We start from the raw sequence: 14710 nt of genomic DNA, 5'->3' as shown, positions 1-14710 counted from the left end.
TCATATCCAATAGAGATTGGATGGCTGGTATTCTCTCAATGCATGTGCAGTAGAGCAGGGCATGGACTCCCCTCATGTACATAGAGGAATAGGATCATTTACCGGATACTACAGTATCTGATAAACGACTGACTACTCTGCATGTTCTCCACTGCATCTGCATTACGAATGCTCACACAAAGCTGCACTACGAATGCTCACACAAAGCTGCACGTTAAGCTTTCCCGACCGTCATGGAAAAATACCACAGATGCTGAAGTGTCTTTATGGAATGTCATACACAGGAATCAGCCACTAATGTCTTTGTCAGTGTCAACCGAATACAATCATGTTACAGGGAAGCTGCAGCTTATAAATCGTTTACAAGCTCATAGGTGGAATTGTGCGTCTCGGCGAATAAACAATACACAAGCGCATAACTGGATTATTTCTGACTTAAGTCCACATAGGTTTCCCAGAGTGAATCTCCACAAGTATCATCTGAATCCGATCATGAGCTGTGACTCTTTTTCTGATGAGCATGAGAATTGATCCCTCAACTACTTTCCGTTCTTCAGAGATTAGTGTAGAAAATTCTGTTAAACTCGAGCTCTGCTTTATTCTTTTCGCATAAAGTTCATTTGAGGGATTGCTTGATGTCTTGAAGAACAACGTGAGCTGCATTGCGCCCCGGTGCACCCATCACACCTCCCCCAGGGTGAGCCCCGCTTCCACACAAGTACAGCCCTCGAACTGGAGTCCTGTAATCAGACCTGAATGACCACAAATTTAGCACATTTGAAGAGGTACTCCGATTTGATTATTATAGACACAAAACACATATGAAGTGGACATGACACATTATAGTCAATGAGTGGAAACTGAACGGATGACCCCAAAAAAAAAAGTGTGGCTATTCGAACTCAGTCTTCAATACTATCACAATACTAATGATCACTTGTCATATAATTCAAGGGCCTAACATTAGAAAAGACATGTATTCCACCATCCATTAAGAAATATTGATTAAGATAAGCATGAAATAAGAAAAATGCGATGCAGTGAAGTATAGATTTTTCATTGAGTAGTCTAATATATTACCATCCCTTGACTGGTCGCATTAGGAAGAGAGAATCCAAACCCATGGCACCATGAAAGATATTCCCGCCTGCCAAAAAAGGAGAAAATGTAAGAGTAATGCCAGTAGTTGGGAGTTTAAAGATGGTTGATCTAAATTGTCAGGCATCCAAGAAAACAGTACCTGTCAGACCAATTTCCCTTTCGAGATCTGGTGGAGTCAACATGTCATAGCCAATGACAGATGAGCTGAAGCCTGGGGCGTACTCATCGATCAAGGAAAAACATCTTTGTGCAAATGATTCCTAATTAAAGAAAGGATCAATTATTTAAGGGACGATCATCAGTCTTCCAAAATGTAAAACTTTTAGCAAGTTGAGGAGAAAAATCTGAGACAAAAGCATTGAACTGAGAAGAGATTTCCACTCACTCTATATGCAGGATCCTTCCAGCTACCATCGGATGGGTCATAGGGTGTGTACTGAATGAACAAGTTGACTACATGCTTGCCTATAAAGAGTTGGTAAGATTTATATTGGATTGTGCAGTGGTGTGAAGGAACATGAAGAGTCATCAGGAAGTTCATAAGAGTATAGACAATAGTGCTATATTAAAAATCATTTCCCACCAGTGTTGAATGTATAAAAGGAAGGTGCAGAAATCCATTGCACACTGATGAAATTTTCTAATACGCCATTCCATCACTTGAGAATTCTTTTTCATCAATCAATGATGTAGTAGATTAATAGGAAATAATTTATGGTAGATTAGTTTTGTTTCATAAGTAATACCATATACGGGGTTGTTTTCAATTTTAACATGCTGTTTTCTGGAGCTTTCAAACATAGAAAAGAATATTATTGTGGATATTATGCATTATTTGCACATTATTATAGTATATTACCAGAACCTACCATTATGAAAACAGGAAATGTTTACACCAAAACCAGAGTATTAAGTACCAGGTGGAGATATAGTCTTATCCAGAACAGATGGAATTGTCATTTCAATAATTGGCCTTCTTGACGGTACTCCATTGACAGCATCTTGGCAAGCTGAGTGAATCTCTTCCATCCTATTAAAAAGTTGTGAAACAGGACAAAAAGCAAGCATTAGATGTTCTGGCCCTGTCTAAGAGGAACATGAGTATGTTGTATTAACATATACTGACGCTGGTGGACTTTAGGGAAGAGGATTTAAGGTGCAAGCGAACACTAATTATAGTTGCTAATTTGCATTGAAGATATCCACATAGCAAAAAAATAATACCCAGAAAAAATTCTCCTAAAGGCCAACAGAGGTATTGCCTCTTAGAGCCCCCACGTTTTTTCTTTTAGGATCTATTTGTAAAGGGCAGTAAATGTTGATAAACTGAAAAATGGAACTTCACATATAAACATGTTATCAACGTCTAAATATATTTGATACCATGGTCACTAAATTACAGTATTCTAATTTACTGTCTGAACTGTTAATTCAGGGAGTAATGAAGCATGAAGTAGTTTGTCACTAGTTTCCCACCTAGAGCTGAAAAGAAAGATCAATTAAATGATGAAAAGAAGCAATGGTTCACCTCTCAGAACCAATATGAATTGTTCCTCTATGCTGAGGACCTGCATCAGGATGATTCAATTTGCACGACTCAAACTGAGGCAACCTGTCAACTGCTAGATTAATCTTTGTCGTACCCTGTTTCAATCATCAATAATAACAACATAAATGACGATATTTATAATTCCCCGCGCCTGCCACCCCCGCACCCCAAAAAAAAAAAAAAAAAAAATCTGCCACATATCTGTAGGTCATGGTAATCCAGTGTCAGCAAGCGAATATTCTACAAGATAATTCACCAGTTCTTGCATAAATTAAACCACCTATAAGTAGTGATAGATGCTTGCATTCTAGTATTTGGGGTGCCTAGATTAGTTTCATTAAGCAAAAACAGGAGACGAAAACAGCTTAGTATGCACGGCCACATGACAGTAATAAAACATTAAGAAAATGACAGCAGCGAAAAAATATAATGGAACTTACAGAGGAATAATCAGCGTGCTTGATGGCTCGGAGAAAATCATCAGGAAGAACACTGTCAGGCACTAATTCCTGCCGTAAAAACTCCGTAAGTTAGGTCCAGTAAACAGGAAAAAGAATTACACACTGCTGAAACTTACCACAAATGTCCTATAAGGAGTTGCATTGGACAGAACAACCGAAGATTGCACCCGAGTCCCATCATTCAGCAATACCTGATTACATCAGTCATATATCTTAAAATATAGTTAGCTTGACCCATCTTTGACCCCCATTTCACTGATAGAAGACATAGTGAGACTAACCCCCTCTACTCTTCCATCCTCTTCAACGAGTACTTGAGAAACCTGAATAACAATACTCCAATAAATTAAAGTCTGGACTGTGCAGACAATTTAAGTAAAATAAACTTCAAGAAATAAGGCTCATCATGAAAAGAACTTTATAAAAGAGGGTCCAGCAAATGATGCCCTTATACTTTTAGATGCACCGCCATTCCTACCATGACAGGAAAATAAAATGATACAACATACAATCAGAATACAATCTGACTAATGACAATGCTCCTCAAGAGATGATGCAGAATATATGGTGAATTGAGATGGCAACTTAAAATGTATACATTGCATAATATCCCAAAATACATAACATGCAAAAATATATCATATTCTATTTTAACTGCAGAAATATGTTTAGTTCCTTTTGTAGCAGTTTCTCACTGATGACAATCCTCTGCTTTCAGTTGTATTTACGCTGGTTCAATCCATCTATCCATACAGGGAACTACTGGAAATCAATGCAAATCCTTGATATAATGTGAATCTATCACAGGCAATATTGTCTTTAATCCTAAAATTCCCCCTTCATAAATGTGCAGAAAAGGAGCTTCTTATTCTTCAAACCATCTCTATACGAGGTAAATGTCAGCAGAATAACATGGGAAAAAAATCCAATAACGGACAGCAGTTTGCTAAGGTGCTTCAGCATCAGAACGAAATATATCATTATCACTTTTTGGTGTTATGGATAAATTCTAAACGCATCCCCATTGATGTGTCAGACAACAAAGTCGTTGCATATCCATTCACAATAAAAGCCATGCATAAATCCAGCGTGCTACAGAGCCAGATAAGCTACTGACATTTATGTACCTCAGCACCTGTTATAATATTAGCGCCTGCTTCCTTCGCAGCATTACCTATAGCCAGGGATACTGAACCCATCCCACCTTCAACATACCTGTAGCCAAACATTTTTCCAAATCCAGTAAGTGTGTATATATGCTACATTGAATTTATTTTTATTTTTATTTATTTATTTATATATTTTAATTATTATTTTTTTTTGCAAAACATGGATCTTTGGTGATAAAAATACGTACGACCAAATCCCACGATCTCCATCAGTTTCTCCCATAACATGATGTAGCAGAACATATCCGCTCCCTGGAGTATGGACACTTGCCTGCATAGATGGAGAGGCTATCAGTAACATGTACATATTTAACAGGGAGCAAATATCACGTTATTGAACTTCTGTATGATCTTTTCTTCTTCAGATATCAATCACTCGCCATTACTAAACACCACAGGTACCAAAACTTGTAATAAAGATCAGAAGACTATTGATCTTTAAAGACTCAAGATCTTACCGTTGTTCCAATCACAGCGTCTGTCGCAAGCGTCGCCTTTAAAACGTCTGTCTGCACATTACAATTACAAAATTAGATACATAATAGAACTTTGCATGGTCTGAACCATTGTTTATTGTCTATTAACAGCGTGATAACATATTATATACTAACTTTACATGCTTCTAAAGCAATTCATAAGCAAGAGAATTAGCTCGAGTTTAACCACATAGAATCTTGACTTCAGGTTTCCTTTCTTTTCATTTCTTTCTCCTATCAATCTGGTGGCAGGAGATTTTGAATCAAAGTGAAGATTAAAACATATAGCATACTACTATCGTCTTACAGAAAAGTACTCCATCAAAGCTCTAATTTCAGCGATCTAAACAATTCTACTTTGTTATAATTAAATGCCCAATATCTCTTGCAAAATTTCAGATAATACTGATATTAAACATCATGAGCATGAGCAAAAAATTGCCATCAACTGAACCCCGCATGAAAACCACTTAATCATCTTATAATTGTTAATCCACAAATAATAGAACGACAAATAAAAGATGGTTAATTTACAACCTCAAACCAGTTATTCAAAACCTTTGAAGCCGGTGACAGTAAAAGGTCCATAAAGTCCCTGTCAAAGTCAATAAATAGATCAAACATGTGCTTGCGAAACCTATTGCCAAAGAAAAATTCCGGTGAAACATTCAGCTTAAGTGAACTCTGCCATTTCTATCATACATTAACAAAAAAACAAAGAAAAACTATGAGCTCGAAAATAATTACCGACTAAGCTGAAAATCTTACACCATATCCTTCTGTCCCAGTGACTGAGCTCGCCGCAGACAATGAGCCCAGAATACAGATTTCTGTAATTTATCTTTGAATCGTTCAGTGAAAGATGTAGCACCTCTCCGAGCCTCTGGAGTCTGGGAATCCAAGAGAGGATCCATAAACTTACAAAAATTCTCCAGCTGATGTTCATATCTGCAGGTTGAACACTATGTCTGAATGATCATATTCCACCTTCATGTCTACTATATAAATGGGCTAATTACACATTTGCATTTTTCGATCGTATCTATCCAAAGTTTCCACTTTGTATCAGACTACTTCATTGCAGAAGCTCATCTTTCAAATTACATATATAAGGAGGAATTCAACATGGATGGAGCTAGACTCAGCAAGACCTTGGATAAGCTTCCGCGTCGCGTTTTGAGAATTTCGAAATCTCGGCATGATTGAGTTCCCTGTCAGGTCCCAGCAGCAGATAACGGCCGTCGAGACAGGGCGTGAACGACGACGGACTCCTCTTCAGCAGCTTCAATCCATGTCTCGCCAGTTCAAGCTCCCTGATTAAGATTGGTATCCAATACAAAATTAGACGAGTTCATAACTTCATAGCTGGACGACGCAAGTCCGGGACTTTGAGAGACTTACTTGATGACGGCAGGCCGGAGGAGGCTCTGGAGATAGCTGCAGCGGGAGAACTTGAAGCCAGGTATCAGCTCCTCCGTCACGGCAGCCCCACCGATGACGTGACGGCGCTCGAGCACGGCGACAGAAAGGCCGCCGCGGGCCAAGTATGCCGCGGTGGTGAGGCCGTTGTGGCCGCCACCGATGACGAGCGCGTCATATTTCTTGTCCTTCAACGCGGCCGTCCCGGTGCTGAAGCTCCTCCGCCACATTTCGGATTTCGCCGTCGCTCAACCGGTCGCTCTCCGCCGTCCACGGTGAGGAATCTACGGAGTTAGTGACCCCTGACTGTGCGTACTGTGACAGAAAGAGAGTGAGTGCGGGAAATGGAATGCATGTTTGTCTGTTAGTTAATTAAGAATTAATTTTTTCTGGCCAGAGTAAATTAATCAATTAACCGATTAATTAAATTATTTATTTATTTATTTATTTTTTTGGGGATAAACCTCTGAAAATTGAAGAAATAAAATTCTCTTGCTTGGAGTGGAAGTGGTTTTGACTTTGATATATGTCAATGAGGTCGCTTAATTTCAATTGGCTTTCATGACTCTGATTTTTTCGATTACACGACAGATTCATGAAAATAGTGATAGAGACTAAAAGGGAGGATAAAGGCATTTGGAAACTCCGACTAGTAAAAATCGAATGCAAATAATCATTATGCAGAATATTCAGAATCGAATGTCATTATATCGAATTTCCGATCTCAAATTTCGCGACGGGGACTACACTTTATGATAGACGTTAGCTAAAACATCATCTCGAGCCCCAGTTATTATTGCAAGATGGTTCTTTTCTGCTGATTTCTTTTCTATTTCTTCCTAATATCCCGGAGAACGACCTGAGCGGCATTCCGTCCCGGGGCGCCCATTACTCCACCACCAGGATGAGTGCCGCTTCCGCACATATACAGCCCTCTCACTGGGGTCCTGTAATTCGACCTGCACATAAACATAAAGACATTTGATCGTATCATCGCCATATATAGGAATCCGGCAAGTACAGCTCGTGGTGAAAATTTTACCATCCTTTCACCGGCCTCAATAGGAAGAGGGAGTCTATGCCCATAGCCCCATGGAAGATATTGCCTCCTGCATAAATAGCACTAATAGATTATTACGAGCCATACTTGGCATTCAGATACCCACTTCAAAGGAAACTTGTCTAAAACTACCCGGATTTCATGTTACGATAGAAAAGATCATCCGGAGTCTCTGTTTTATTGCGGTTGAATCTCAATGAGTATCTTACTCGGAAAATTTGACACTCTCCATAAGATACTCAGCAGGAGCGTACAAGGGTGGAAAAGGCGACTAGCATTTCTCTCATTCTCTCATTGAGAGTCACGACATGAAGTAGAAGATGTACCTGTCAGACCGATTTCCCTCTCGAGATCCGGTGGTGTCAGCATGTCATAACCGACAACCGATGAGCTGAAGCCAGGGGCATATTCATCTATCAGAGAGAAGCACCTCTTCACATACGATTCCTAAGAAGACATATACACTTCCATCAAGACGGTGATCACATAAGACTGCCAAACCAGAATGTAGTCGATTGTCTTGATTACTGATTGCTTGGAACACGAAAGCCAACTTCTGCATTTGATGGATTTGGAACTTACTCTATATGCAGGATCACTCCAGCTCCCATCAGAAGGTTTGTAAGGCGTGTACTGCGTAAATAAGCCAACCACATGCTTACCTGCCACAATCGTTCATTTGAGTTAGACTTACCAGCAGATATCTTTCCCACCGTATATTGGCAGGTGCACAATCCTTCAAATGGCTCAAGTTACATTTCTACAACTAATCTTCCTTCACGGGGTTTCGATCCAATTTGACAGCACAGGTCGAACCACTGAACAAAACATGTTCTCGTAGTTGATGTAATAAGGCTTAGTACCGGGAGGAGCAAGAGTCTCATCCATTGAAGTAGGAATTGTCATCTCCATGACAGGCCTTTTCGAGGGTATGCCGTTCCATGCATCTTGACAAGCTGAAGCAATGGCTTCCATACTTCAAGGAACAGAAACGGATATGTGAGGACTTTTTTCGCATGAGTGAAGATGACAGATTGAATAATTGAAGATAGGGAAGAAGAATTATGTTCAGGTGATGTTATGTAATATACCTTTCACAACCAATTCTTATAGTTGATGTATGATGAGGACCAACTCCTGGCTGATTTAAACAGCTAAATTGAGGTAATTTATCAACAGCCACATTGATTTTTGTTGTTCCCTGTTATGACATAGAGCCAGAACTTACAATACAAACTGTCTAAAAGAACTCCCATACGACTAGTTTCCACAGGCGAAAAAATTGAATGCTTAAAGAGTACAACTTCAAAAAAATTAATGGTGTGCTGGTAACTTATGCAGTGATCTCAAGAAATAGTCGTTTAAAATATCTTTGCACATGTACATGAAGAAATGTTGGTAGGAGGACCTCACCGAACTGTAATCAGAGTGCTTAATTGCATTGACAAAATCATCAGGGAGTAGATTCGGAGGGACAAACTCCTGCATTAAAAGCGCACACTCAGGCTTGTTCCAACTAACAAAAAAGAAAAAGGAAAAGGAAAAAAAAACACTCGCCCTCCAAATCCAAAGGAATTATACAATAAGTGAGAAAGTTACTTAAGTTTAATGTTGCAAGGACAGAGAAACAAACGACAATGTAGAATGCATTACCATGAAAGTCTTATAAGGGGTTGCATTCGATAGAACAGTTGAAGCACGTACATGTGTCCCATCCGCAAGAAGTACCTAGAAATGCAATCATTGGCTTAAATCACACAATCCCTTTTCGGAAATTTGAAAATTTAGTGCCAGATAAGAAACAAACTAGCCACCCCAGTTACTGCGCCATTCTCTTCAGTCACCAGCTGGGAAACCTGAATGATAATAATTAACAATCAAGAATGAGTCCCAAGATATTCAAATGCAAGTGGTCTCGCATTTACAGTGCATAGGCAATGGAAGATGAAAGGAATATAGATTCCCTGGTAGATCTAATTACACTAAATTTTTAACGTATTTCAGCCACTGATTAGAAAGGCATAAGCATTTAAGTCCATCGAATGAAGACATCAATCACTGATACAATATACCTCTGATATTCCAGCAAATATAATATACCTCTGCATTTGTTACAATATGAACCCCTGCTTCCTTGGCAGCATTACTGATAGCTAAAGAAACCGAACCCATACCGCCTTCAACATGCCTGCAATTATCAGATCAGAGAAACCATAATTTCCTTCTCTGTCATAATTGTAGAACTTCTATGAAAATGTGTGTAAATTCATAACCATATCAGATACTCACGACCAGACATTACGCTCTCCATCAGTTTCACCCATTACATGATGTAGCAGAACATATCCGCTACCAGCTGTATCAATACTTACCTAAACAAACAAATAAAAAGGCATAGTACTAATCAACTAATAATCTTAGAATTAGCAGAAGTTGGGGACATTAAAGTATCACCATTGAGATCATGGGAACAGTTCCATGAACCGCACATGCATGATCAACAAGATAAGGTCCAAGGCTCGAAAAAAGCATTTGATGATTATATTATAGAACATTTTAGTTATTCTGATGATTTTTTTTTTTTAATATGAGATCTTTACACTCCCTACATTCTACTGATACACGCCAAGAAAAAAAAAGTTCATCCTCCAATTAGCTAGAAGCATGCACTATGATGTCTCAGATATGCTCCGGTCATAATCTTACCATACTGCCAATAATAGCATCACCCGCGATTGTTGCCTTCAGTATATCTGTCTGTATGGACCAAGAACGAAGGACAAAATCATTCAAGGATAAGTGATAAGACTCTTCTATTGGAGCTCAAATAAAAGCATGTATATTTATGATTGGCAAGTCCTTCAGAATCAAGCATGCTCCAAGAGAAGAAAGTTCATTCCGCTCCAGACGATGTTAACACTTGCGCTCTCAGATGCTTTAGCCATCAGAGAGAATTATAAGAGCAATCTCTGAAGCATGCTTTGAATAGAGAAGGTGTTTATGCCTCAGATTTCATATGATGATACAGATAAATCACGGTAACCAATTAGAAGCAAGAAGAAGAATTTGGCATCAACAATTCATCCATGCAACAATAGGAAGCTTAAAACAGCAAATATAGTGGTGCTTGTGGCAGTAGTGAACCTCAAACCATTTGTTCATGATCTTTGATGTTGGAGACAGGAGGAGGTCCACAAAGTCCCTGTCAAGGTACAAACAAATACGTCGATTAATTATGACAAGAAAGAATCTCTAAAGAATTGACATTTACATGAAATAAGGTATGCGTGATGTTTCAATGCAGCATATGTGCTTACACCAAGTCCTTCTGCCCCAGGGACTGCACCTGCCTCAAGCAACGAGCCCAAAAAACAGAATTCTGCAACTTGTCCTTCATCCGATCCTTGAAAGACAGGACCCCCGGCGAAGATTCCGGAGGATGTGAATCCAAAAGAAAATCCATGATATGGCAGAACTTGTTCAGCTGATTTTCATATCTGCAGAAGAAAAATACACACCAAACATTTTGAATGAGGTCTGATGATAAATACTCACTTAAATTTTCAACACCAGCAGTGACTTGCACCCAAATAATTTTCCGAAAATGGAGAGCGATCCTGCATAAATCACCTTGGTGGAGATCATGATATCATGCCACTAGGGTCTAACCAATTGATCAAAGCTCAAACTGTTATTGCAGGTACATTTCCGCGCTTTCATTTGGTTTTGACATGCTTCAGTGTCTCACGATAGACAAACTGCTTTTAACAGCTTTGCCCACTTCGCAAGCCAGCATCCTCCAAAGGACCGATGTCATCCTCATACAGCTTTCATGCCAATTTTGCCCGTCCTGGATTTACATCAATTCGAATCCTCCAGCTATTCGCGGCTAAATTTTGAAGTTAGAGTCAATTTATTTCTCAACACGGTATCATTACAGGATTCATCTTTCAATAGCCATTCTGCTAATGTGATCCAACTTCGAGGCACTAACCAAATGCAACCGAAATTATCAGCTTGTTCTTCGTGCATAAACAAGTTGACGCTCCGTATGCAATCAAATGCGAGGAGTTTAAACCGGAAACAACACACACGAATAATCTCTAAGGACCCAACTGATAATTCCGAGTTTCACCAGATCAGGAATTTCCTAGCTGGAAACAATCACATTACACCTCACTTGAATGAAAAGTAACACACGAAAACTACAGTGGCACAGTAAAATGATCTGGAAAGAGTGGAAAAGCAGCATCAAACCGACCTCAGGTAAGCATCCGCATCGCGTCTCGAGTATTTGGATATCTCCCGGTGGTTCTCCTCCTCATCGAACCCAAGCAGGAGATAGCGCCCGTCGGAGCAAGGCGTGAACCCTGCAGCTTTCGGCTTCAACAGCTTTAAGCCGTGGCGTTTTAGCTCCAGTTCCCTTCAATGGCAGACACTACGTACACATTAGGCAGGCAAGAAGCCATGGGAGATAGGCTTCCGTTGAGTTTCCCGCCACCAGGGAAACGTTGCGGAGCCAAAATCAACTCTACAGTTACTTTGGGTTAAAAACTTGAAAGATGAAAAGGAAAGGACCTTTTCTGTAATTGGATAAAAGTACGGGAAAAAGAGGAAAATTTGAGAAAACGTCATTATCTCCGAATTTCCCGATTTTATGCATCCTAGATCTAGGAAAAATATGGTACGGTCACCCAACAATAATTATGCCATGGAAGTTACAATCTAAATAAATTAATTTTCATATCATATTTAAATTATCAATTTTTAATAAAATTACCATTCATTATCATACAAAATAATCATCATTTGTAACTTATCGAAAAAAAAAATCATTTTTTTCGACTATTGGTAAAAGTTGAATGGTAAAATTCTTGCTCCAAGCGAGGGCGTGATGGCATCCTCCTCTGTGAAATCGTCGTTTTTTTTTTCTAGATAGTTTGAAAAGAAATCACGCAAAAGCTGCAAAATTAGTGTAAATTTTCATTAAGTTATCTCTCTTTCAACAAAAAAGAATTATTTTATTCAAAATAAAGCTTAACATGTATTAAAAAAAAGAATTATTTCATTCACCGAAAAAACAATAATTATTTCGAAAAAATAAGTTCGATGCAGTAATGTCGCGTACGAATTGAAACTGAAAAGATTTCGGATTAAAATTTTTTTTTTCACCGAAAAATATAAACGGATAATAAGGATTTTTTTTACTTGAGTCTCGGACTATATGCAAATTGTTAGGTTGCAGAATTTCCTAGTCCAAGCCGCCACCGTACCTGATAATGGCCGGCCGAAGGAGGCTCTGCAGGTAACTGCAGCGAGAGAACCTAAACCCCGGGACGATCTCCTCCGTCACGGCGGCCCCCCCGATTACGTGTCGCCGCTCCACGACTGCCACCGACAGGCCCCCGCGGGCGAGGTAGGCCGCCGCCGTCAGGCCGTTGTGCCCTGCTCCGATCACCACCGCATCCCATTTCCTGCCCTCCAATGCCGCTTTCACGCCGGCGCCCCCGCTAGCGAAGCCTCTCCGCCACATCGCCGGGGTAGCTTATCGTTTTGTTTTCCAGGTGGTTAGCTGATGAGATGTCCAGTGGAGGGAGGTGATGACGGCAGCCACCGATACGGAGTGCGGAGGCTGTCGGATATGGGGCCCACCTGCGTCAGAGAGAGGGACCGTTTCATATACTTTTGATGACCTCTCCGGTTTATTTTTCTTTTGACGGGATGGAATAAAAGATCAAGAAAATGCAGAATGTTTCTCTCTGTCTTGTATGAATTTAAGCTCAGGCCATGTAGATGGAGCCATTTATGTTTGAATTGGATAGCATAATTGATTAATAATTAATAGGGAAATAAATTTCCATTTTGAGTCTGAATGATCTGATTCTCATGTAGGTTCTCCAGTGATATTCTCTCAATCTGATTAGACGTGGATAACGGTTGAAGAAATGAGTGTGCGAATTTTTATTTTTTATTTTTGGAAATTTAGTGCATGAATATTGAATACAGAATAAATTGCCAATAATTATAACTTTATAAGAATGTATTCCTTTTAAAAAATGATTGTGGTTATTTTTTTTATGAATCGTTAGATCCTAATAGATAAGATCCAAACCGTATAATACGTCTGTCCAAAATATTTTTACCTTAAAATTTACCTATCATAATTTGAATTTTGATATATTTGACTAGCATTTCTCGACACTCGGTCACGTCCGTGAATGAGTCGAACCCGATTCGACATTAAATCGAACCGAATCAACTGGTTCAATAAATTAAATAATAATTTCATGATTGGACATCAGGGGACTCCCTAAACGTTGTGGAATTAATGTTGAACCGGATTCAACTCGTTCATGAGTGTGATTAACCACCGTCGAGAAGATGCATAATCAAATATATTAAATGTCAATGTATGAGGGGTGGATTTTCAAATAAAAAGATTTTTTAAATACATGTATGATTCGAATCTTACGTATTAGAATCTATTGGCAATCCATGTGAATCTTCACCTTCCTCGAATATCGATCGTATACAGCGGGTTAATACAGGTAGCTGACTGTTGCACTCTCCATAATCAAACCCGGAAAGTTCACCATTTTCAATTGCGTCCCATCAACTCCGCGGCGATCCCACCCAAAACTACTGCACTAGAACAACAGGTCATGATGGAACAGATGATTATCTCTTTACTCTTGAAATGATTCCATAGAATGATATAACTTCACCAACACAGTGACCTCAATTCAATGAAAGATTACATACATATAGTAGTTACAATAACACTTCTAAAATCCCTGTTTAGATACTCGGACTATCTAATATGTGATAGAGCCTCGGAGTTCCTGTCTGGGGTTCAATTTAGCGCACCGTTCTTCATAAGATGCTGAGACAAATTCATATCAATCAATTAGAAACAGGCCTTGCATGATAACCCGGGTTAAAAGTAACGACGACTGTCATCAGAGAAGCTCAAACAATCCTGTAATTATGGGAATAGAAAGAGTTAAAACCGATATATCAGCCATCCTTGAAAGATGTTAATCTATGATTCTCCATTTCAAGATAATATTTGTAGAGAATCATTCATGATTTTTTTCACCTTCCCAGTTTTTTTTTTTTTTTGGTAAATTTGGGGCCTTATCCCAATTGCATTAAAATAAATCAAACAATACAAAGATGGGGATGGTGGTGACCCCTATAACGTCCCCAAACAGAACAAGATCAAGCCCTCGAGGACAACTAGCCAGCCTATGAACTTCTAGAGAAAACTTTAGCGCAAAATTTGTCAGCCAATCCGCGGACATATTGCCTTCGCTAAACACATGCTCTGCCACAATCAACCAATTACGTTGGCATAAGGACAGAATATCACTGACTAGAGCTGCATGACCACCGGCCTCGCCTCGATTAGAATGTTATAAATGACATACGACCTCCGAATCCACCATAAGAATCAACTACCTCAAACCCAATTC

General features: G+C 39.3%; 2 protein-coding genes across 2 annotated transcripts; both read right to left on the bottom strand.

Moving 5' to 3' along the window:
• Positions 1–214: 214 nt before the first annotated feature.
• LOC116201613 (pyridine nucleotide-disulfide oxidoreductase domain-containing protein 2) lies at positions 215–6524 on the bottom strand. The gene is made up of 16 exons (XM_031532894.1): positions 6158–6524; positions 5908–6069; positions 5525–5704; positions 5294–5351; positions 4739–4789; positions 4469–4551; positions 4239–4326; positions 3393–3434; positions 3228–3302; positions 3091–3159; positions 2630–2745; positions 2019–2131; positions 1487–1566; positions 1241–1361; positions 1081–1147; positions 215–752 (listed from the first exon to the last, which is right to left on the bottom strand). The coding sequence occupies exons 1-16, from the start codon at positions 6403–6405 to the stop codon at positions 617–619; spliced, it is 1689 nt and encodes a 562-aa protein (XP_031388754.1). The 5' UTR covers positions 6406–6524; the 3' UTR covers positions 215–616.
• Positions 6525–6825: 301 nt separating this feature from the next.
• LOC116198548 (pyridine nucleotide-disulfide oxidoreductase domain-containing protein 2-like) lies at positions 6826–13058 on the bottom strand. Its single transcript, XM_031528716.1, has 16 exons — positions 12509–13058; positions 11497–11658; positions 10553–10732; positions 10380–10437; positions 9942–9992; positions 9525–9607; positions 9336–9423; positions 9050–9091; positions 8889–8963; positions 8649–8717; positions 8327–8436; positions 8099–8211; positions 7818–7897; positions 7562–7682; positions 7218–7284; positions 6826–7134 (listed from the first exon to the last, which is right to left on the bottom strand). The coding sequence occupies exons 1-16, from the start codon at positions 12766–12768 to the stop codon at positions 7005–7007; spliced, it is 1689 nt and encodes a 562-aa protein (XP_031384576.1). The 5' UTR covers positions 12769–13058; the 3' UTR covers positions 6826–7004.
• Positions 13059–14710: the final 1652 nt, after the last annotated feature.

This window comes from Punica granatum, chromosome 3, assembly GCF_007655135.1.
Source record: "Punica granatum isolate Tunisia-2019 chromosome 3, ASM765513v2, whole genome shotgun sequence".
NCBI classification, from domain to species: domain Eukaryota; kingdom Viridiplantae; phylum Streptophyta; class Magnoliopsida; order Myrtales; family Lythraceae; genus Punica; species Punica granatum.
The sequence above is the reverse complement of the archived record's forward strand: the minus strand, read 5'-3'. Positions and strand labels throughout refer to the sequence as shown.